The sequence below is a fragment of the Macaca thibetana genome, chromosome 19 (assembly GCF_024542745.1).
Source record: "Macaca thibetana thibetana isolate TM-01 chromosome 19, ASM2454274v1, whole genome shotgun sequence".
Taxonomy (NCBI): domain Eukaryota; kingdom Metazoa; phylum Chordata; class Mammalia; order Primates; family Cercopithecidae; genus Macaca; species Macaca thibetana.
In genome coordinates this window covers 32169392-32192048 of record NC_065596.1, presented here as the reverse complement: position 1 = coordinate 32192048, position 22657 = coordinate 32169392, and the positions used below count along the sequence as shown (strand labels likewise).

General features: G+C 50.5%; 2 protein-coding genes across 3 annotated transcripts in view; one reads left to right on the top strand and one right to left on the bottom strand.

Annotated features, from left to right (window-relative positions):
• The window catches only part of PPP2R1A (protein phosphatase 2 scaffold subunit Aalpha), a 526337-nt gene that overhangs the window by 491569 nt on the left and 12111 nt on the right, over positions 1-22657 (bottom strand). The gene's annotated exons all lie outside the window — the stretch shown is intronic.
• Positions 1157-22402, top strand: HAS1 (hyaluronan synthase 1). Of its 2 annotated transcripts, none has more exons than XM_050771411.1 (5): positions 1157-1268; positions 14760-15461; positions 18040-18265; positions 18839-18971; positions 21405-22402. In XM_050771411.1, exons 2-5 carry the CDS (start codon positions 14853-14855, stop codon positions 22078-22080), a joined length of 1644 nt encoding a protein of 547 aa, XP_050627368.1. In that variant the 5' UTR covers positions 1157-1268; positions 14760-14852; the 3' UTR covers positions 22081-22402. The 2 variants fall into 2 exon arrangements, with proteins under 2 accessions (XP_050627368.1, XP_050627367.1); XM_050771410.1 differs by having other exon boundaries at positions 14757-15461.

The following is a 22657-nucleotide window of genomic DNA, read 5'->3' as shown; positions in this document are numbered from 1 at the left end:
TAGTCCCAGCTACTTGGGAGGCTGAGGCGGGAAGATTGCTCGAGCCCAGCAGTTCAAGGCTAGCCTGCAATGTAATGAGACTTCATCTCTACCAAAAAAAAAAATGTTAATTAGCTGAGCATGGTGGCCTGCGCCTGTAGTCCCAGCTATTTGGGAGACTGAGATGGGAGGTCGGCTAATGACTGAGAGGCAGAAGTTGCAAAGAGCTGATTGCGAGTGGGTCAGTTCACTGGCTCAGAGGCTAGTGGGCGGTGAGCCGACTATACTCCATCTTGCGCGGCACAGAAAGAACCTGTCTCAAAGAAAGAAAGAAAAAAAAAGCACCAGAATCTAGGCAAGAGGCATAGGATAGATTCCGTCTCACAACTCTCAGAAGAAACCAAGCCTGCTGGAACATCCTGATCCTGGACTTCTAGCTGGCAAAACTTTGAGAGAGTAAATTTCTGTTGTTTAATCTGAGTTTGTGTCATAGCCGGCCCTTTATACTTGTGGTTTCTACGTGTAAGGATTCAACCAATCACGAATAGAAAATATTTGAAAAAAGTAATAAAAAATAATACAAATTTAAAAAAAAAACAACTACCTCTCATTCACTTTGTATTAGGTATCATAAGTAAGCTAGAGATGGTTTAAAGTATATGGGAGCACTTTGGGAGGCCGAGGCAGGCAGATCACTTGAGGTCAGGAGTTTGAGACCAGCCTGGCCAACATAGCAAAATCCCATCTCTACTAAAAACACAAAAAATAACCGGGTATGGTGGCGGGTGCCTGTAATCCCAGCTTCTCAGGAGACTGAGGCAGGAGAATCGCTTGAACCCGGCGGACAGAGCTGAGATTGCGCCACTGCACTCCAGCCTGAGTGACACAGCAAGACTCCATCTGAAACAAATAATAATAATAAATAAATAAAAATAAAGTCTATGGGAGGATGTGCATAGGTTATGTGCAAATACTGCACCATTTTATGGAAGTGTCTTGAACTCATCTGTGCATTTTAGTATCCACAGGGTCTTGGAAGCAATCCCCAGAGAATACTGAGGGGCAGCTGTATTTTTTATTACAGAAGTCTAGAAAACTAGTACACTTAGCTTGTGATACATCACTCCAATCTCCGCCTATGTCTCTGCATCACTTTCTTTATCTTTTTGATGCAGGGTCTCCCTCTGTCACCCAGGCTGCAGTGCAGTGGTACAATCATAGCTCACTGCCACCTCGATCTCCTGGGCTCAAGTGATCCTCCCACCTCAGCCCTTCAAGTAACTGGAACCGTAAGCATATGCCACCACATCCAGCTAATTTTAAAATTTTTTGTAGTGACAAGGTCTCACCGTGTTGCCAGGCTGCTCTCGAACCCCCTGGGGCTCCCACCTCTGCCTCCCAAAGTGCTGGGATTACAGGCATTCAGTCTTATTCTTTCACTTTGGGAGGCGTTTTTTTTTTCCCACCTAATCAGATGGTTCTCAAACTGTATGTAAGAATTACCTGGGGTGTTTGTTTAAATCATTTCCACAGCCCTGAGCTCACAAAATCTGAAGAAATGACAGTGAAGACCAGTAGTCATCATGTTTAGCAAATGCACACAGATGATGTGGATGCTTTGGAGTCCATGGACCAGTTTTGCAGAATGATTGAACATACGATGACAAGAGCTGATAGCAGAGGCTGTGTCTCATGTGCTTTGGGGCAGCTTCCTTCATCTCTGTGTTCTCTCTCAACATTTGGAAAATGGAAATTATCACAAGGACCAGAAGGGTGTTGGCCAGGATGGTATCAGGATTGAAAAGCCAGATCTCATCTCAAAATCCTTAACTTCATGACACCTGCAAAAGCTCTTAAAACCCTGTATCCAAATAAGGTCACATCCTTAGGTTCCGCAGGTTAGGGCTTAGATGTATCTTTTGGGGGTCACCCATCAACCCCACTGCATGTGGAACCAAGGACACCGAGGGACAGATGTACTTTGTTATTACAGAAGCCTTAGAAAACTAATACATTTGGCTTGTGGGTGCATCACTACTGCAATCTCTGCCCCTGTCTTCACATCACCTTCTTCTCTGTGTTTGGCGTCTACCTTCCTCTGCCTCACTCATAAACACCTGCCATGGCGTTTGGGGCCGACCTTAAATCTAGGATATGCTCAAATCTTGAAATTCTTAACTTTACAACATTTGCAAAACCCCTCTTTCCAAATAATGTTACGGTCACAGCTTCTGGGGGTTAGGACATCCTCTCAAGTAATCCCCTCATGGGAAACCACGGCCGCGTTACTTCCTCTTCATCTTACAGCATTCACTGGGAATGACAGCATTGTGGTTTTGAGCCTCTGGACTGCGGGTGCCTGCAGCCCAGGTCACAGAAAGGGGCCACTGGACTTCTGCAGCTCTGTGTCCTCTATCTGGAGCCCACAGGCGTGCCCCTTTGATGACACACTCTCTGTGTTGCACAGTGTGGCTGCTCACCAAACTGTTTGGAGCTTTCTGCTATGGCCCAGGTTAGAGGGTCTATTCGCCCCAAGCTTGAGTGACTAGGAAGCTGGGGCCCAGGGATTAAGTGGATGCCAAACAGAGTTCTACTCCCTGCATCAACATGGGGAAGGGTTCTCCTTGTCTGCAGGTGGCTAAGGTGGAGGGGGAGGCTCAGAGTCAGGAGGTAGCTTGCACAAGGCTGCCTGCCTTGGAACCCAGGGGTGTCTCATGACAGAGTGTGGGCTCCTCCCAGCTCCAACCTGGCTTACTCCTCAGAGGAGAGGTGGGGTATCCAGGGAGGGTGAAGGGTGGTGTATCCAGGGAAGCATCCTCCTGTTACCACCTGCGTTAGTCTTGGAGACCTTCAGCCTCTACTCTTTCAGGAATGGCTAAACTCACCTCATATTCCAATGTGCCAGACAGACTCTCTCTCTCTTAACCTTGAGGGCTCTCCTATGAAGGACAAATTGAGACAGTCCCATTTTACAGATGAAAAAAGAGAGGCTCAGAGGAATGAAATGGCTCCATGCCAAGAACAGGTCACTAACTGTGATGGAATAAGTGTTCGGGTCCCCTCAACTTCATTGTTGAAATCTTAATCCCCAAGGAGGTCGAGGCTGCAGTGAACAGTGACTGCACCACTGCATTCCAGCCTGGACCACACAGTGAAAACTTGTCTAAAAATAAATAAATATATATTTGTTTTCTGCCCCTAATTTCTAGCACAGAGCTCCTAAAATTCTTGTAACTTCCTGAGTGAGGAGGTGAGAAAAGCATATTTTGTTATTCATAATTAGCCCCTATCAGTCACACCTGAGTTTATACTAACGAGGCAGATCTGGGCAGATCTGGGATGGTTGCCAGAGAGACGAACCCTGTGATCCCAGTGGAATTTTTAGCCTCATGCCCCAAATTCCAAGAGGGGAGAGGGGCTGGAGATTGACTAACCACCAGTGGCCAATGATTTAATCAATCATGCTATAAAATAAAAATAAAATCCTAAGGCCCTCCCTCCGATTACCTTACCACCACCACACTGACTCAACAAGACCCTTTCTTAGCCAAAGGGATCCCAGAGAAACCTAAAAACTGAGTTCCCGGCCGTGACTTGAAGGCGGGTGGGACACGCCTTCTTATATCCCTTCCCTTTTGGAGTTTAGGAACGACAGAAGACCAGCATTATAGGTAAAATAAGATTGACAAAACACTCTTTGTGATGATAACATACCAAATTACATACAAGACCTAAGGCAAGTGTTCAGTCACTTCTAAGGGCCATCAATCTTGCTACACTGCATCCTTATCGTAAAACATTCTTTTTTGCAGACTCCAGGTTTTAAGCAGACCCTTACTCCTTTAACCAACTGCGAACCAAAGAATCCCTGAATCCATCTGTAACCTGTAAGCCCGCTCCTCTTCAAGATATCCTGCATTTTCAGGCCAAACCAATGTATGTCTTCCATGTATTGATTTACGACTTTGCCTGTAACTCCTTTCTCCCTAAAATGCATCAAATCAATTTTTACTTTAAGTTCTGGGATGCATGGGCAGAATGTGCAGGTCTGTTACGTGGGTATACATGTGCGATGGTGGTTTGTTGCACCGTCATCTAGGTTTTAAGCCCCGCATGCAGAGTCTAGGGCCCCAGTCCATCCTCCCTCAGATCCAGAAGTCCAGGTCCAGCCCCTCCTCCCTTAGTCCTGGGAGTCCAGGTCCAGCCCCTCCTTCCTCAGACCAGGGAGTTCAGACCCCAGCCACTCCTCCCTCAGACCCAGGAATCCAGGCTCTCAGATCTTAGTCTAAGCCCCTAGTTCCTCCTTCCTCTGTGACTGGCAGGGTATAGTCTAGTGATTTAATGCCTAATGCCTGTTTTCTGTTACCCAGCCACGCTGCCTGTGTGCTGTATCACTTGTCCCAGGAAACGACTCTTCTTTTACCTCAATTTCCCTATCTGGAAAATGAGTCTCCTCCTGTCTTGCTTCCCTGGAGAGGATAAACAGCTTTTGCAAAAGGAAGCGCCTCCCTCCCTCTTCCTCTGTTCGGCTCTTACTGTCTCTATTTCTCTCCAGGGAAAGGGGCAGGAGAGGTGGTGGGTGCCGGGGTAGAAAGTGCCTTCCACTGGATACAGGCAGGGCCCTCCTCCTCCAGGCCTTTCTCTCCCTCCTCCCAGCTCTGGAAGTTCTACAGTTTCTCACAGAGGCACTGGCTAGAGGCAGAAGGTGGACGTACAGTCATCATTGCTGGCTAGGCTCCCTCCCTCCCTGGATTTCAGCGGAATCATGGAAGCCTAGGGGTTTCCCAGAATATGCGTGTGGGGGAGGAAAGGTTCCGTCTAACTCTAGCCCATCCAGGGCTCTGAGTTCCTGGAAGTCCAGAGGCAGTCTCTTTCCAGACTTGGGGTCTGTGCTGATGCTGGAGTCTTTTTTGTCTAAGGTCCCATCTCCCCGGAGCTCCTCAACGCATCCTCCCAGGACGGGCCACTCTGAGTGGTGCCCATAGAACTATTATGTAGGGGTGGGGTGGGGGTCCCAGCTGCTGGGCCCTCTCTCCCCAACTTCTCTCCTCCCCCTCTTCCCTATCCTTCCTTCTCTCTCTCCTTCCTCCATTCTCCTCCTCTTCTGACCTTCCTCCCCCTCCTTCTCTCTTTCCCTCCCTCCTCCTCTCTTTCCCTCCCTCCTCCTCTCCTTCCTCCTTCTTCCCTCATCTCTCCTTCCCCTCCTCCCTTCCTCTTCATTTTTTTTTCCCCCAGAGTCACTCTGTTGCCTAGGCTGGAGTGCAGTGGCGTGATCTCGGCTCACTGCAAACTCCACCTCCTGGGTTCAAGCGATTCTCCTGCCTCAGCCTCCTGAGTAGCTGGGACTGCAGGCGTGCACCACCACGCCTGCCTAATTTTTGTATTTTTAGTAGAGACGGGGCTTCACCATGTTGGCCAGGCTAGTCTCGAACTCCTGACCTCAAGTGATCCACCTGCCTTGGCCTCCCAAAGTGCTGTGATTACAGGCGTGAGCCACCGTGCCTGGCTGCTCTCCTTTTTCTTTCCCCTCTCCATCCACCAATCTGACTTTCTATCCCGACCTCACACATTTGTTCAACACATATTTGTTGAGCACCTACCAGGTACTAGACACAGGTCCAGGCGCTGAGGAATGAGCCATGAACAAATCAGATAAAGACAGCTGCCTGTCTAGAGCTTGCATTCGAACCAGGAAGACACACATTGTACAAAAACGATACTAAACGTACCTTATGCAAGTTACACGTTATATAGGAAGGGGATCAATGCTATGGGGAAAAAGAAAAAGAGAAAGCAGAGGAGAGTAAAGTGGGTCAGGAATCCAGGGGTAGGGCAGGTTTTGCTGTTGAATAGATGGTCGCGGGAGCCAGCTTCTGTCTTTCCTCCCTCTCCCTACCTCCTTTTCTCCTCCGTCTCTAGTTATCTAGATCCCCGCAATGTGCATTTCCCTTCCCAACCCAGGACACCTAGCAAAGAAACCGTCTACCTGGATTCAAGCATTTAATAAAACAAGGATCTCTTCAGGTTACTGCCCAGGGGCCCCTTGCCCTCACTGGTTCCCCAGGAGGTACCTGCCTGAGATGGAGCAAAGGGAAGAGCACCTGTAACCAGAACTAGCTGAGGTTGGGGGTTTGGCAAGTTAGCCCGCCATGTCTGTGTCCATCTCCCAGTCTTCTTGGTCCTGGATCCTCGGGGTCCTGCACCTCTGCCCAACCTTACTCACACTTCCTCTCTACCCTGGAAAAGCCCCAGGGATCTCTGATGCAACCCCACCACCCAGCGACTCATCCTGGCCCAGAGCCCCTGTCTCTCCCTCCAGTTTAGCCCTTGCTCAGACCAAGAGCTGATCCTGCCCCTCCCTTGCTCACAGCCCTTCCATGGCTCCCCAGTGCCACCAGAGCAGTCCTAGCCTCTGACTCCTGCATTCAAAACCCAACATGTTGCATGCGTTAAATATGTTGCATGCTTGACTTAGCCATTTCACAATCGATTATATATATAGCAAATGTCATGCTGTATATCATAAATATGTATAATTGTTACTTAGTTAAAATTTTTTTTGAGACGGGAGGCCGGAGTGCAGTGGTGCAATATTGGCTCACTACAACCTCCGCCTCTCGTTCAAGTGACTCTCCCACCTCAGTCTCCTGAGTAGCTGGGATTACAGGTGCACGCCACCACACCCGACTAACTTTTGTATTTTTAGTATAGATGGGGTTTCACCATTTGGGACAGGCTGGTCTCAAACTCCTGACCTCAAGTGATCTGCCTGCCTTGGCCTCCCAAAGTGCTGGGATTACAGGCATGAGCCACTGTGCCTGGCCAAAAAAATTTTTTTAAACCCAAATGGGTGGACCTCACTAGGGACCCTCAACCCCCCACACCCTTGTTTCACCCACTGTGCTTCACAGCATCAATCTGCCCTTACTTTTTTGACTGGTCACACCATTTCTTGCCTTGGATGCCCCTTTCTAGCCCCACCTTCCACCCCCACCCTGACCATGGCTAACTCCTCATCAGCCAGCATCGCCTCCTCCAGGAAGCCCTCCCTGACTCTTGGGCTGGGTTGGTGCATCCTTGCACTGTTTTGTGGCCCTCTGTTTACACAGCTGTCTTCTCCACCAGATTGGCATCTCCCCAAGGGCAGGGCCCAGGGCTGAGTCATCTCTGTGTGCCCGGCATCGCCCAGCCCAGCCCCGTCTACCAGGGCTCAGGAGATGTCCCTAAAATGAATGAATGTTTTCTGCTCTGCCTTTGCTCCATTTTTGCCTTACCTCTCCCACCCTGTGCTCCTTCCGTCCAGGTATTCTGTAAGCTGTACCCTGAGGTTTCCTGATGATGGCTGAAATGCTGGGAAGGCCACTGTGGACCCAGGGCAGGAACTGGAGAACAGCCACCACAGGAGCGGGGGTTTCCAGGAGCCACGGGTGTTAGTGAGGGGTGTGGGGTCCCTACCTGTCTCTCCACCACCAGCCCCGGCCTCCTGTGGGAGTTTCCAGCTTCACTGCTCCCTGTCTTTCAGCACTTGTCTGGGCTGCTTCCAGCCTTGGTCATCTCTTCCTGCAAGAAATTCTAGGGTCTGGACATGTAGGTCCAAGGGAGAAGGAAGCTGGGAGTTGAGACTCCTGGGTCTGAGGGAGGAGGGGCTGGGGGCCTGGAGTCCTAGGTCTGAGGGAGGAGGGCCTGCGGGCCTGGACTCCTGGGTCTGAGGCAGGAGGGGCTGGGGGCCTGGACTCCTGGGTCTGAGGGAGGAGGGGCTGGGGGTCTGGACTCCTGGGTCTGAGGAAGGAGGGACTGGGGGCCTGGGACTCCTGGGTCTGAGGGAGGAGGGGCTGGGGGTCTGGGCTCCTGGGTCTGAGGGAAGAGGGTCTGGGGGCCTGGGCTCCTGGGTCTGAGGGAAGAGGGTCTGGGGGCCTGGGCTCCTGGGTCTGAGGGAGGAGGGGCTGGGGGTCTGGACTCCTGGGTCTGAGGGAGGAGGGGCTGGGGCCTGGACTCCTGGGTCTGAGGGAGGTGGGGCTGGGGGTCTGGACTCCTGGGTCTGAGGGAGGAGGGGCTGGGGGCCTGGGCTCCTGGGTCTGAGGGAGGAGGGGCTGGGGGCCTGGGCCCCTGGGTCTGAGGGAGGAGGGGCTGGGGTCTGGACTCCCGGGTCTGAAGGAGGAGGGGCTGGGAACCTGGACTCTTGGGTTTCAGAGGAGGGAAGCTTTGAGAATTAAAGCCCTGGTTATCCTTCCTCATCTGCACTCTGGTTTTAGAAACATCTGGTTTTATACAGCTGCTCCACCCGAGCAGGGCGGGGTGGGGGCTGGGCAGCCAAATGCCCCACTTCTGGGGAAGGGCCTGTGCTGCCCCCTCCCACTGGGCGGAGGACTCACCCTCCCCTTCTGCTCTGGGCTGGCCTCAGATCATCTGAGGATCCATCATCCTGACACAGCCAGACACCAGGCGGCCGGGCTCCCAGCAACAGCGTCAGACACAGCCCGGCCCGCCCTGGTGGGTGGGCGGGGCGTTCGGGGTCCTTGGGAATGCACCTTCTCCCTGACAGCCAGGCCCAGGCAGAGGCTTGGCCTGGCGCATCCTCCTCGGGAAAAGCCCAGGGTGTGCGGATTTGGTGTCCGGCAGGGGAGAGCTCCGGGACAGGCTGGAAGAGATGGAACTGCAGGGAGAGACGAAGATGCACAAACAGAGAAATGGAGAGAAACAGTGAATGAGAGAGAGAGAGAAACACATACAGAGATAGAGTCTCACAAAGAGATAGGTGTGGTGGCTCGCGCCGGTAATCCCAACACTTTGGAAGGCCAAGGCAGATGGATCACTTGAGGTCAGGAGTTCGAGACCAGCCTGGCCAACATAGTGAAACCCCATCTTTACTAAAAACATACGGGTGTGGTGGTGCATGCTTGTAGTTCCAGCTACTCGGGAGGCTGAGGAAGGAGAATAGCTTGAACACGGGAGGTGGAGGTTGCAGTGAGCCGAGATCATGCCACTGTGCTCCAGCCTGGGTGACAGAGTGAGACTCCATCTCAAAAAAAAAAAAAAAAAAAAAAAAGAGATGGGGATGCAGAGAGATGGAGGGAGGATAGAGACAGAGATAGAGAGGGAGATAGAAGGAGAAAGAGAGACAGAGAGAAAGAGACACACACACGGACACACAGTGAGAAAGTCACTCAGAAAGAGGGAGAGCCACACAAGAGGAAAGTCAGGGAGACCTCAGAAATGCAAAGGGACAGACACTCCTGGGTAAAAACAGAGAGAGAATGGTTGTGAGGGGAGATGAGGAGGAGAAACAGACAGGAATACACAGAGGCAGAGACCCAGATAGATGGACCGAGAAACAGAGATGGGGAGACAGATACAAAACAACAGAGACTCGGGGAGAGGCAGACAAAGAGAGAGGACGGGGGAATTTCTCTCTGCTGCTCCAAGTCTTTCAGCCTGTCCTGGAGCTGGACCCTGCCAGACACCAAAGGTCATCCGAGTCATAGGCAGGGAGAAAAAGAGGCAGCTACCAAGGCAGAAAGTGAGACATCAATAGTTCGCAGTAAGAGAAGGGAAGAGAAGAACAGAATTAGATACAGATAATTTTTAAAAAATTCATAGAAAGAAGGGCATGGAAACAGACATTTATCACAGATCTTCTGGTCCTGAGGGGCTCGGGTCTAGGCACCCCAGGTCCCGCATCTCTTTTCCACCCTTCCTCTGACTCAGTTTCCCTGATGGGTGAAAGCACTGACAGACCCCGGCTGGGTCCCCAGGGGCAGCTGACCGACAACTCTCTGTGTTCATCCCTGAGTCCCTGGGGATACAAACCCCAGTGCTCCAGCCCTCCACCCCAGGCCCTGGTGCACACACGCAGACCCACGTCAGTTAGGCACCGAATAGACAGACGTTCACTCACAGCTCCGATTCCAGGCAGCCGTGCCTTGGGCCAGCGCACACACAGGCACACCCACAGCACGCACGTGTGTGTGTCTCGTTCCATCTACCAGTTGCTGAGACATGTCCCTGGGGGGCCCAACCCAGAGATGGATTCTGGGGACAGGAGAGGCGGCTGCGGGAGAGGCAGGGCGGGGGTGACTGGGGAAAGTGAGAAGGGGGAGGTGGGGAGAGCTTTAAAGTAAGAAGAGAAACAAATGAGGGTGACAGGAGGCAAGAGAAGTGGAGAGGAAGAAAGGGATGGAGAGAAAGACAGAAACTTGGAGAAATGTGGTGATGGGGAGAGAGATAAGGGTACCAAGAAAGAGATGAGGATAAATAGTGGATTGGGGAGAAAGAAAGGGACGGAGGGAAATACAGGGATAGGGGATGAGGGGAACCCCCAAAATGCAAGCAAGGTGGAACAGAAAAATCAGGGGAGACAAGGGACAAGAGTGGGGAGGAAGAGAGAAGAAGACATAGAGGAGAGAGGCTGGGAGAGGAGGGGGAGCAATGGCAGAGAGGACTAGAGGAGGGGCGCGGGTAGACATGGGGGCCTGGGAAGGGAGGCCCGTCTGGCTGAGCGGGGTGGGAGTAATAGCGGGAAGCGGGTGGAGCTGCCCGGCCGTGACCTCAGAGCCCCTGGCCCAGCTTAGCCTGACTGACGTCAGCACTTGCTCCCGCCCCCGCCTGTGCTGGTCTTCAAATGACCCCTCTGCAGCTCTCTGGCCACAGAGAGGCTGGGAGAGCAAGCAGGAGAGAAGAGAGTGCCCGGCCAGACCCACTGCGATGACACAGGTTGTGTGTGTGTGTGTGTGTGTGTGTGTGTATATACAGCCATGTGGGGGAAACTACTGCCATATGTGTGACCACGAGTGTTGGGGAACTGTGTGCACATGATTTCATGTGTGTATCCATGTGCGTGACAGTGACCATATGTGTGTAGGGGACAGTGAGCATGTGAGGCTGAGTGTGCAGGTCTGTGTATACATTGCCCTGTGTGGGCGGCCATCCCAAGTACATGTAGGTGAGATGTGCCATGTCTGTATTTCTGTATCTGTGTATCTTGCTATAAATTTGTGTATGTCTATGTTCCCTGGGAGGCAGACAGAAAGAGGGAGTGAGACAGTGAGCAAGTGAAAGAGACTGAGTAAGAAAGAGAGTTGGATTTGCCTGTGGCACGTGGGAATGGATTTCTGTTTCATGCGTTCAATAGCTATTAAGTTGAACCAAATGAAATCACCGATACTGAGCCACTCAAAACTTGGAAGAACAGCAATTTCATCTGGTTCAGTATCAGCTTGACAGTCACCTACTATTTCTCTTGAAATCTTCCCTGTGTGTCCCATTGCCCCAGACTCTCAGTTGGGGCTCTGTGTGTTTGCGGCCACGTGGGCATCCCCTTGCTGGTGTTGCTTTTGCCTGCGGAGGGGTGTGTGCCTGCAGGTTCACCTGTGTGGCCGTCAGTGGGGGTCACGGGGTCGCTGTGTTTGGCCTAAGTGGGTGTCTGGGGTCATCCTGTAGAACACAAGTAATTTCATTCTGTGTGTCACTCATCACGTGTGAGTTCACGTGTGGGGGGGCGTGTCTACACGTGTGTTCATCTGTGTTTCTAGAATCAACTCTCTGGATCCCTAGCATGAATTGGGCCATCCTTAGGAACTCAGGCAAGGCCAGGTTTGAGGCAAAGGAAGAGAGAAGGGGGATTCGAGAAGAAAGAATAATGTTTAATGTTGAGAGTTTAAAAGCTGTACCTCAGCTTTGTCCTCTAGAAATGTAACAAAAACCACAATATCTAATTTAAAATGTTCTTGTGGCCACATTTCAAAAAGTAAAAACAAACAGGTGAAGTTAATTTTAATAATATATTTTTATTTAACCCAGTGTGTCAGGGGCCAGCACATTTTTTTTTTTATAAAGGGCCCAATATTAAATATTTGAGGCTCTTGGGGGTCATCTGGTCTCTTTTGAAAGTACTCAACTTCCATGTTGTAAATGGAGAATCAGCCACAGATGATGTATAACCAATGAATGCGGTTGTGTGCAAATAAAGCTTCCTTTAAGGACACTGAAATTTGAATTTCATATTTTTCATGCTCCACAAACTATTATTCTTCTTTTGGCTTTTAAAAACCATCTAAAAATATCAAAAAAAATTCTTAGCCTGCAGGCTGTAGCAGGTCTTAGCATGCCGACCCCTGCTACGTATGAGATATGGTAATTTCAATATGTAATCAATACATAAATGTTAATGAGCTATTTCACTTTCTTTTCCCCAGACTTGGGCTTCAAAATCCAGTGTGTTTATTGCGCTTCTCACTTAGATGCTACCTTTTCATTGGAAATACCTAATCTGTGTTTAGATTTTACAAAATTTACAGTTACAAAAGGAGCATCATAGATGCAACTTGTTCCAAACATATTTAAAAGTTTTCTAATAACTGAATCAAGTAAGAGTTTTTAAAATTTAAATGAATTAAAATTAAAATTAAATTTTAAACTCAGTTCCTCGGTGATACTGGCTGCATTTCAAGTGCTTGGTAGACACATGTAGCTGGTGACACCTGTATTGGACACAAAGATCTATATCTTAATGACACATTTAAATAACCCACAGTAAGCCTATGAGGCAGGAACTGGTGGCGTAGGAGGCAGTTTAGTGTAGAGGGGATGCCAGAGCCAGACTGCCTGAGTTTTATTTCTAACACTGCTTATTACCTGAGTGACCTTGGGTAAAAGTATTTGCCTCTCAGTGTCTCGGTTTCCTTATCTGTAACAGAAGATAGTAGAGGTACCTGCCCTATAAGGTTGTTGTAGAGACCGGGTGCAGTAGCTCACGCCTATAATCCCAGTACTTTAGGGGGCCAAGGCAGGAGGATCGCTCGAGCCTGGGAGTTCAAGACCAGCCTGAGCAACACAGCAAGATCCTGTCTCAATTATTATTATTATTATTATTATTATTATTATTATTATTTTGAGATGTAGTCTTGCACTGTCACCCAGGCTGAAGTGCAGTGGCGCCGTCTTAGCTCACTGTAACCTCCACCTCAGGGGTTCAAGCAATTCTCCTGCCTTAGCCTCCTGAGTAGCTGGGACTACAGTCATGTGCCACCAAGCCTGGCTAATTTTTGTATTTTGGTTTCACCATGTTAGCCAGGCTAATCTTCAACTCCTGACCTCAGGTGATCCACCTGCCTCGGCCTCCCAAACTGCTGGGATTACAGGTGTGAGCCACAGTGTCCGGCCCCCTGTCTCAATTTTTTAAAACTCTCTCTATATATAAAGGTTGCTGTACAGTAGTGTCTGGCACACGGAAAGTACTCTTTCCTCTGATTCTGGGCTCTTCCAGCAACATTTACTGGGGCACCTGTTCTGCTGGGGAGCTGGGCAGTGGAAAAGCAGAACGAGGGTATGCCTCTGGAAAGTCAGAAAGAAGAGTCCTCCACCGTGGGCTGCTGACCCTGTGCAAGTCACTCCTTCTGGCCAATCAGTCCTCAGTTTGGCCACCTGTATGGTGGCAGCGAGCACTATCTGTCCCCCAGGGCTCTGCCGAGGGCTAAAGGTTGAGGTTTAGTGATTCAATTCCTAAGGTTCAAATCCAGGCTCCTCTGCTTTCCAGGGATGACCTTGGGCAGGATGCTGAACCTCTGTGTGACTCAGCTGCCTCATCTGTAGAATGGGGATAATAATAACAGTACCTACCTTATAGCGCTGTTGTAAGGATTAAAATAAATTCGTTTATCTTAAAGGCTTAGAGCAGGGACTGGTACATAGCATTTTGGTTTTTTAGTACATGTTATTATTATTACTGTCTCAACCCTAAGAAACCTTTAATTGGAAGATAAATCCTCATTGTATGTGCCACTAAGAAAGAGGAGGGAAACGCCCTGGTAATTAAATTGTGACACTCCATTGCATGCAATCATCCTCACGGATTTAAGAGATTTCAAAACGTGGAAAAAAATTGTATTGGAAGGAACAAAATCAGGCTGGGCTTGGTGGCTCATGCCTGTATTCATAGTACTTTGGGAGACTGGGGCCTGGGCAGCATAGTGAGACTCCTCCTCTAAATTTTTTTTTTTTTTTTTTAATTAGTAAGGCATTGTGACTCCAGCCTTGTGGTCCTAGCTACTTGGGAGGCTGAGGTGAGAGGATCACCAGAGCCTAGAAGTTAGAAGCTACAGTGAGCTGTGATGCTGCCACTGCACCCCAGCCTGGGCGACAGAGCAAGACGCTGTCTATAAAAATAAATAAATAATAATGAAAAGAAGGAATCTAATCAGCATGAAGCCTAGATAGCTATTTGCCCCAATTATTTTCGTTAATGAAAATGATTCTGGGTCCGGCGAGGTAGCTCATCCCTGTAATCCCAGCACTTAGGGAGGCCGGGGCAGCCATGTCACTTGAGCCCAGGGGTTCCAGACCAGCCTAGGTAATGTAGGGAGACCCCCGTGTCTACCAAAAATTTAAAAATTAGCCAGGAGTTGTGGCGCACGCTTTGTAGTCCCAGCTATTAGGGAGGCTGAGGTAGGAGGCTGAGCCTGAGTTTGGGAAGCTGAGGCTGAAGTAGGCCCAGACTGTGCCACTAGGCTGGAATGAGACCCTGTCTCAAAAGAAAAAAAAAAACACAAAAGGAGAGAGAGAGAGAAAGGGAGAGCGAGAGCAAGAGAGAGAGAGAGAGAGAGACAGAGAGAGAGAGAAAAAGAGAAGGAAGGAAGGAGGAAGGGAGAGAGGGAGGAAAGGGAAGGGGAAGGGAGGGGAGGGGAAGGGGAAAGGAACGAGGGAAGCAAGGAAGGGATTTTGTAATCTTCTCTCAGAGGAGGCCCTCGGGACTCATGCCCCTTTCTTTCCACTCTCGCTCCCAGCAGGACGCGCCCAAGCCCACTCCTGCAGCCCGCCGCTGCTCCGGCCTGGCCCGGAGGGTGCTGACCATCGCCTTCGCCCTGCTCATCCTGGGCCTCATGACCTGGGCCTACGCCGCCGGGGTGCCGCTGGCCTCCGATCGCTACGGCCTCCTGGCCTTCGGCCTCTACGGGGCCTTCCTCTCGGCGCACCTGTTGGCGCAGAGCCTCTTCGCGTACCTGGAGCATCGACGGGTGGCGGCGGCGGCGCGGCGCGCGACGGCACGGGGGCGCCTGGATGCAGCCACGGCGCGCAGCGTGGCGCTGACCATTTCCGCCTACCAGGAGGACCCCGCGTACCTGCGCCAGTGCCTGGTGTCCGCCCGCGCCCTGCTGTACCCGCGCGCGCGGCTGCGCGTCCTCATGGTGGTGGACGGCAACCGCCCCGAGGACCTCTACATGGTAGACATGTTCCGCGAGGTCTTCGCCGACGAGGACCCAGCCACGTACGTGTGGGACGGCAACTACCACCAGCCCTGGGAACCCGCGGCGGGCGCGGTGGGCGCCGGAGCCTACCGGGAGGTGGAGGCGGAGGATCCCGGGCGGCTGGCGGTGGAGGCGCTGGTGAGGACTCGCAGGTGCGTGTGCGTGGCGCAGCGCTGGGGCGGCAAGCGCGAGGTCATGTACACCGCCTTCAAGGCGCTCGGAGACTCGGTGGACTACGTGCAGGTGAGTAGAGGCGCCCTCAGCCCACTCGTGACTCGAACACCCGGATCCCACTTTCCTGGGGTCTTTCCTTCAGTGTACAGATTTGAGTGACTCTCTCCCTTTCTTTATTCATTCATCTATGCAGTGGAGAGATTCTTTCCTTCACTCATCCATCCATCCGTCCATCTATCCCTTTATCCAATATGGAGATCATTCGTTCATTTCTTCGTTCATTTACCCATTCAATGTAGAGGCATTCTTTCCTTTCTTCATTCACCTACGCATTCCAGGAAGAGACAATTTCATTTATTCTTGACTCATCCATTCATGTATCCATCCATTCAATAGATTCATTCGTTCATTCATCCATTCATCCAATGATTCAGTTATCCATCCATTCAATGTAAAATTAAGTCTTTCTAGCCGGGCACTTTGGGAGGCTGAGGTGGGCGGATCACCTGAGCTCAGGAGTCCTAGACTAGCTTGGCCAACCCTTGAAACCCTGTCTCTACTAAAAATACAAAAATTAACTGGGCGTGGTGGCGAGTGCCTGTAATCCCAGCTACTCGGGAGGCTGAGGCAGGAGAATCTCTTGAACTGGGAGGTGGAGCTTGCAGTGAGCTGAGATCGTGCCATTGCACTGCAGCCTGGGCGACAAGAGCGAGACTCCATCTAAAAAATAAAATAAGTCCTTCCTTTCTTTATTCAGTGTAGACACTCTCACTCATTCAGTCATCCATCCACCTATCCATGCAATATGGATAATATTCATTCCTTCATTCATTTATACATTCAGTATAGAGTCATTTCTTCCTTTGTTTATCCACCCATTGGAGGCAGATTCTTAATTTCATGCATTCATTCACTCCTCCATTCATTTATCCACTCATTCAATATAGAGATTCATTCATGCATCCATCCATCTATCCACATTTCCATCCATTCAATATAGAATTAAGTTCTTCCTGGACAGGCGTGGTGGCTCATGCCTGTTTTCCCAGCACTTTGGGAGGCTGATCTGAGGTTGGGAGTTCAAGACCAGCCTGACCAACATAGGGAAACCCTGTCTCTACCAAAAATACAAAATTAGCCCGGCGTGGTGGTGCATGCTTGTAATCCCAACTACTTGGGAGGCTGAGGCAGGAGAATCGTTTGAATCTGGGAGGTGGAAGTTGCAGTGAGCCGAGATCACACCATTGCACTCCAGCCTGGGCAACAAGAGCAAAACTCCATCTTAAATAAATAAATAAAAGTTCTTCCTTACTTCATTCAGTGTAGAAATTCTTTTCTTCACTCACTCATTCATACACCCATCTATCCATCCAATATGGAGATCATTTGCTCATTTATTCATTCATTTATCTATTAAATGTGGAGATTTGTTCCCTTTCTTCTTTCCTTCTTCCCTCCTTCCTTTCCCCTCCTTCAGTGTTGAGATTCTTTTGTTCATCCATTCAGCCATCTATCTATGTATTCGATATTCAGACTAATTTCATTTATGTACTCATTCATCCATCACATTTGGTGTAGCAATCTTTTGAGATGGAATCTCACTCTGTTGCCCAGGATGGAGTGCAATGGTTCAATCTCGGTTCACTGCAACCTCCGCCTCCTGGGTTCAAGTGATTCTCCCACCTCAGCCTCCCCAGTAGCTGGTATACAGGCATCTGCCAACATGCCCAGCTAATTCTTATATTTTTGTAGAGACACGGTTTCACCATGTTGGCTAGGCTGGTCTCAAACTCCTGACCTCAGGTTATCTGCCCACTTTGGCCTCCCAAAGTGCTGGGATTACAGGCATGAGCCACACAACCGGCCTGGTGTAGCAATTCTAATGCTTTATATTAGTTTTCCATTGCTGCATAACAAGTTACCATATGTTTGGCAACTTGAACAAAACACATTTATTACCTCATAGTTTCTATGAATCAAGAGTCAGCACAGCTCAGCTGGGTCCTTTTTTTCAGGATATCACCAGGTTGCAATCAGGGTATCAGCTGGAGCTGGTTGCAATCAGGGTATCAGCTAGAGCTGGGTCTTTTTTAAGCCTTGGGGTTATCTTTCAAGCTTATGTATTTGTTCGTTGGCAGAATTAATTTTCTTGCAGCCACAGAACTCATGGTAGCAGTAGCTTGCCTCTTCAAGGCCAGCAAGGAGACTCTCTGACTTCTAGATCTGCTTTTAAAGGGTTCTCCTGATTAGGTCAGGTCCACCCAGGATAATCTCCTTTTGATTAACTTATAGTCAAGAGATTTGGGGACTTAATTACATTGCAAAACCTATTCACCATTTCCATATTAGGTAATATGATCGTGGCAGTTATATCCCATAACTTCTGCCATATTCTATTGCTTAGTAGCAAGTCGGGGTCTCACTCACACACCAGAGGAGATGGTATATGTCTCATTGTTCATGTTCATACAAGGATGTGCATCTTGGAGTACATGTTAAACTGTGATTGCACATTGAAAATGACTAAAAAAATCTCAAAATTGCATTCAGATCGGTTGCAGAGTGCCCCAGCTGCATTGAACCCCTCCTCTCAAGCATCAGTCCGATGCAGGGGTCTGTGCTGATCCTGTCCCCTTCCACCTCACAGGTCTGTGACTCGGACACAAGGTTGGACCCCATGGCACTGCTGGAGCTCGTGCAGGTCCTGGACGAGGACCCCCGGGTAGGGGCTGTTGGTGGGGACGTGCGGATCCTTAACCCTCTGGACTCCTGGGTCAGCTTCCTAAGCAGCCTGCGATACTGGGTAGCCTTCAATGTGGAGCGGGCTTGTCAGAGCTACTTCCACTGTGTGTCCTGCATCAGCGGTCCTCTAGGTAAGCAGCGGCAGAGATTGGGAGGGCCGTGGATGGGGTGGAAAGGGAGAAGGGAAGCCGGATGGGGCTGAGGATGTGACTGGGGTTGGGGACAAAGATGCAGCAGGGCAGGAACTGGGGATGGGATAAAACTGGAAGTTGGCGGTGAGGATGCTGCTTGGGTTCGAGCTGAGTTTGGTGTGGGGAGTGAGATTGGAGAAAGGATATGGATGGGGATTGGGGCTGGGCCTGGGGAAAAAGATGGGATAAGCTTGGAGTCAAAGACAGAGTTGGAGCCAGGTTTGAGGTTGCAGTGGGTTTTGGATGGGGCTGAGAATGGATATGGGATTGGTGATGAGACTGGGGTGGGCAGGTTTGCAGTCACAATGGGTATAGTTCAATGACAGGCAAGTTGGAGTGGATATGAGGTTGAGGACAGGATTGGGGCTGGAATTGGGATTGGAGATAGTGCTGAGATTGAGATTATGATGACTGAGGATGGGGTTGGAACTGGAGATGGGGTTGGGGCTGGAAACAGGAGTTGATGTTGGTGACAGCAGAGACTGACACTCTTTCACACCTCCCCTCACCCAGGCCTATATAGGAACAACCTCTTGCAGCAGTTTCTTGAGGCCTGGTACAACCAGAAGTTCCTGGGAACCCACTGTACTTTTGGGGACGACCGGCACCTCACCAACCGCATGCTCAGCATGGGTTATGCTACCAAGTAAGCTGAGGGGACCAGGTGGTCGGGTATGTGTGGAGGCCAATGAGTATCCCAGCATGTGTGCATGCTGAGAGTTCTCCAAATCCAAAGTAACTCACCAGACCGTGGGCTCTATCAAGTGAGACTTTAGAGGAGAGAGGAAGATACCATAATGGGCAGAGGGGCCATTTGCATTGAGCCAATGGACTTTACCAAGTGAGATATTAGGGAAGAGGGGAAGATGCTATAAGGGACAAGGCTGGCATTTGCATTGAACCATGGAATGCAGTGAACTCTACCAAGAGAGGCAAGGTGAGGGTAGAGAATTCCACCTAGAATTGAGTTAGGGTGAGTTGGTTCTGCCATGGAGACTAAGGTAGTGGGGAGTGAAGTAGGAAGGGCAAGAGACAAATGGATAGAGTGGGATCTAACTAGTGAGAGAGCCGTGGAGAAAGAATCAAGTGAGAGAAGAGGAGCACCCGAACTCTAGCAAGTTCTTCAAGAGAAGACAAGTAATTCCATGAGACTCAGGGGAGGATGATCTAGACCAAGTGAAGTTCAGGAAAGAGTGATTTCTGCAAAGTCAGGTCCACTGAAAGACCCAGACGGAACTTGGGATAATCCAAGGGAATCCATGAATTAATTCACTCAACAAATATTCACTAGGTGCCTAGAATGTTTAAGCTGCGGGGATACAGCAATAGGCAGATAGGACACCAATTGATTACATCAGTAGGGGAGACACACAAGAAATAAATAAGCAGAACATACAGTATGTTCATGATATGTGTTATGGAGATAAATAATGCCAGGCAGGGGGATGGATAGGAAGTTTTGGGGTGGGGAGTGAAGTGTTAAGTGGAGTGCCTGAAGTAGGATGGGGCTCAAGGCTGAGAACAGTGTGGCTGGAGCATGGAACTGAGGGAGTATTAGGAGAGGAGGATGGAGAGTCAACAAGGGGTCCACTCATGAAAGGCTTATAGGTCTAAGGACTCTGACTAAGATGAGGGAGCCATGGGAGGGTTTTAAGCAGAGAAGTGACATGTTGTAATGGGATCCCTCTGGCAGCTGTTTTGGGTACAGACTGCAGAAGGCAAGGTCGGAAGCAGGGAGGCCACTGAGGATGCCAAGTGACACAGGGGAAGGAGACTGGACACTGTCAAGTAATGCCCACGATTCTAGTCTTGTGTGGGCTTGGCTGGAACCTGTGCAGGGATTGATTAACGATGTCTGCCACAAAACAGGAAGGAGGCCTGATGGTTCCCTTGAGAAGTTCCAATACATAGACTACCCTGGGTAGCAACCACGCCCATCTTGCTCCTCACTATAGGGACTGCCAGTAATAGTAAGCATGACAGTATTAGTAATATGTTAGTGATAGTATTAGTAATAGTGTCAGTAACCAACATGATATTAGTAACGGCAATAGTAATGGTATTAGTCACAGTAAAAACAGTAGTAACTAACATTTATTAAGCAAATACTATCTACTGGTCCTAAGCACTTGGCATTTAATCTTCATTTAATCCTCACAGTATCCTTGTCATATGAGAACCTTTTTTTTTTCAGATGGACTCTTAGGCCGGACGCGGTGGCTCATGCCTATAATCCCAGCATTTTGGGAGGCTGAGGCGGTGTATCACCTGAGGTCAGGAGTTCGAGCCCAGCCTGGCCAACACAGTGAAACCCCGTCCCTACTGAAAATACAAAAAATTAGCTGGGCATGGTGTCGGGCACCTGTAATCCCACCTACTCTGGAGGCTGAGGCAGGAAAATCGCTTGAACCCAGGAGGCGGAGGTTGCAGTGAGCTGACATTGTGCCATTGCACTCCAGCCTGGGCAACAAGAACGAGACTCCATCTTAAAAAAACAAAAAATGATAGAGTCTTTCTGTGTTGCTCAGGCTCAGGCTGGAGTGCAGGGGCATGATCACGGCTCACCGCAGCCTCAAACTCCTGAGCTCAAGTGATTCTCCCATCTCAGCCTGCGAAATAGCTGGGACTGGAGGCACACATCACCACACCTGGCTATTTTGTTTTTTTGTTGTTAGAGATGGGGTCTCACTATGTTGCCTAGGCTGGTCTCGAACTCTTAGCCTCAAGTGATCCCCCCACCTCAGCCTCCCATAGTGCTGGGATTACAGGCATGAGCCATTGCATCCTGCCCATTGGTGCTTATTTATTTATTTGCTTATTTAGTAGAGATGGGGTCTTGTTATGTTGCCCAGGCTGGTCTTGAACTCCTTATGCCTCAGCCTCCCAAAGTGCTGGGATTACAGGCGTGAGTCACCATGCCCGGCTTATCAACCCTATTCTACACATGAGAATACTGAGGCCTAGAGAGGTTCAGAAACTCGCCCCCAGTGGCTATCCATAGTGGTCACTTCTGCCTCCAGAATCCTGCCCAGGCCCCAGGGAGCATGCGATGATGTCCTTATTCCTCGCGCCCATGCAGGTACACCTCCAGGTCTCGCTGCTACTCAGAGACACCCTCGTCCTTCCTGCGCTGGCTGAGTCAGCAGACTCGCTGGTCCAAGTCGTACTTCCGTGAATGGCTGTACAACGCGCTCTGGTGGCACCGGCATCACGCCTGGATGACCTACGAGGCGGTGGTCTCGGGCCTGTTCCCCTTCTTCGTGGCGGCCACGGTGCTGCGTCTGTTCTATGCGGGCCGCCCGTGGGCGCTGCTGTGGGTGCTGCTATGCGTGCAGGGCGTGGCACTAGCCAAGGCGGCCTTTGCGGCCTGGCTGCGGGGCTGCCTGCGTATGGTGCTGCTGTCGCTCTACGCGCCCCTCTACATGTGTGGCCTCCTGCCCGCCAAGTTCCTGGCGCTGGTCACCATGAACCAGAGTGGCTGGGGCACCTCGGGCCGGCGGAAGCTGGCCGCTAATTACGTCCCTCTGCTGCCCCTGGCGCTCTGGGCGCTGCTGCTGCTTGGGGGCCTGGTCCGCAGTGTGGCACACGAGGCCAGGGCCGACTGGAGCGGCCCTTCCCGTGCAGCGGAGGCCTACCACTTAGCCGCGGGGGCCGGCGCCTACGTGGGCTACTGGGTGGTCATGTTGACGCTGTACTGGGTGGGCGTGCGGAGGCTTTGCCGGCGGCGGACCGGGGGCTACCGTGTCCAGGTGTGAGTTCCAGCCACGCGGAAGCCGCCTCAAGGGTCTTCAGGGGAGGCCAGAGGAGACCTGCAGGGCCCCCGAGCCACGAACTTGCTGGGTGGTTCTCTGGGCCTCAGTTTCCCTCCTCTGCAAAACGAGGGGGTCAGCAGCCCAAGATTATTCAGTCTGGACTATATTGGGACTGGGACTTCTGGGTCTCTAGGGAGGGGTATTTATTGGTCAGGGTGTGGGATTTGAGGAGCGGAGGGGAAAGGGTCCTGCTTTCTCCTCGTTCTTATTTAATCTCCATTTCTACTGTGTGATCAGGATGTAATAAAGAATTTTATTTATTTTCCCTGAGTCTCCTCCTTTTTTGAGAACTAAGGGGACTGGATGATTGAGAATTGGGGACGCTGGGCTCAGTGCTGGGTGCTAGCTGTTTGAACCTGGACAAGACACTCTCCTTCCTTGGAACCAGGGGTTCCCTCTTTTGAAAACAGGGATTATTAATCCCATGGGGCAGGGTTGGTGTGAGGGTTACTCAACTCATTCACAGGTTCTTACGAAGCACCTGCCACCTGCCGCACACTGTCAGGTACTGCAGATGATG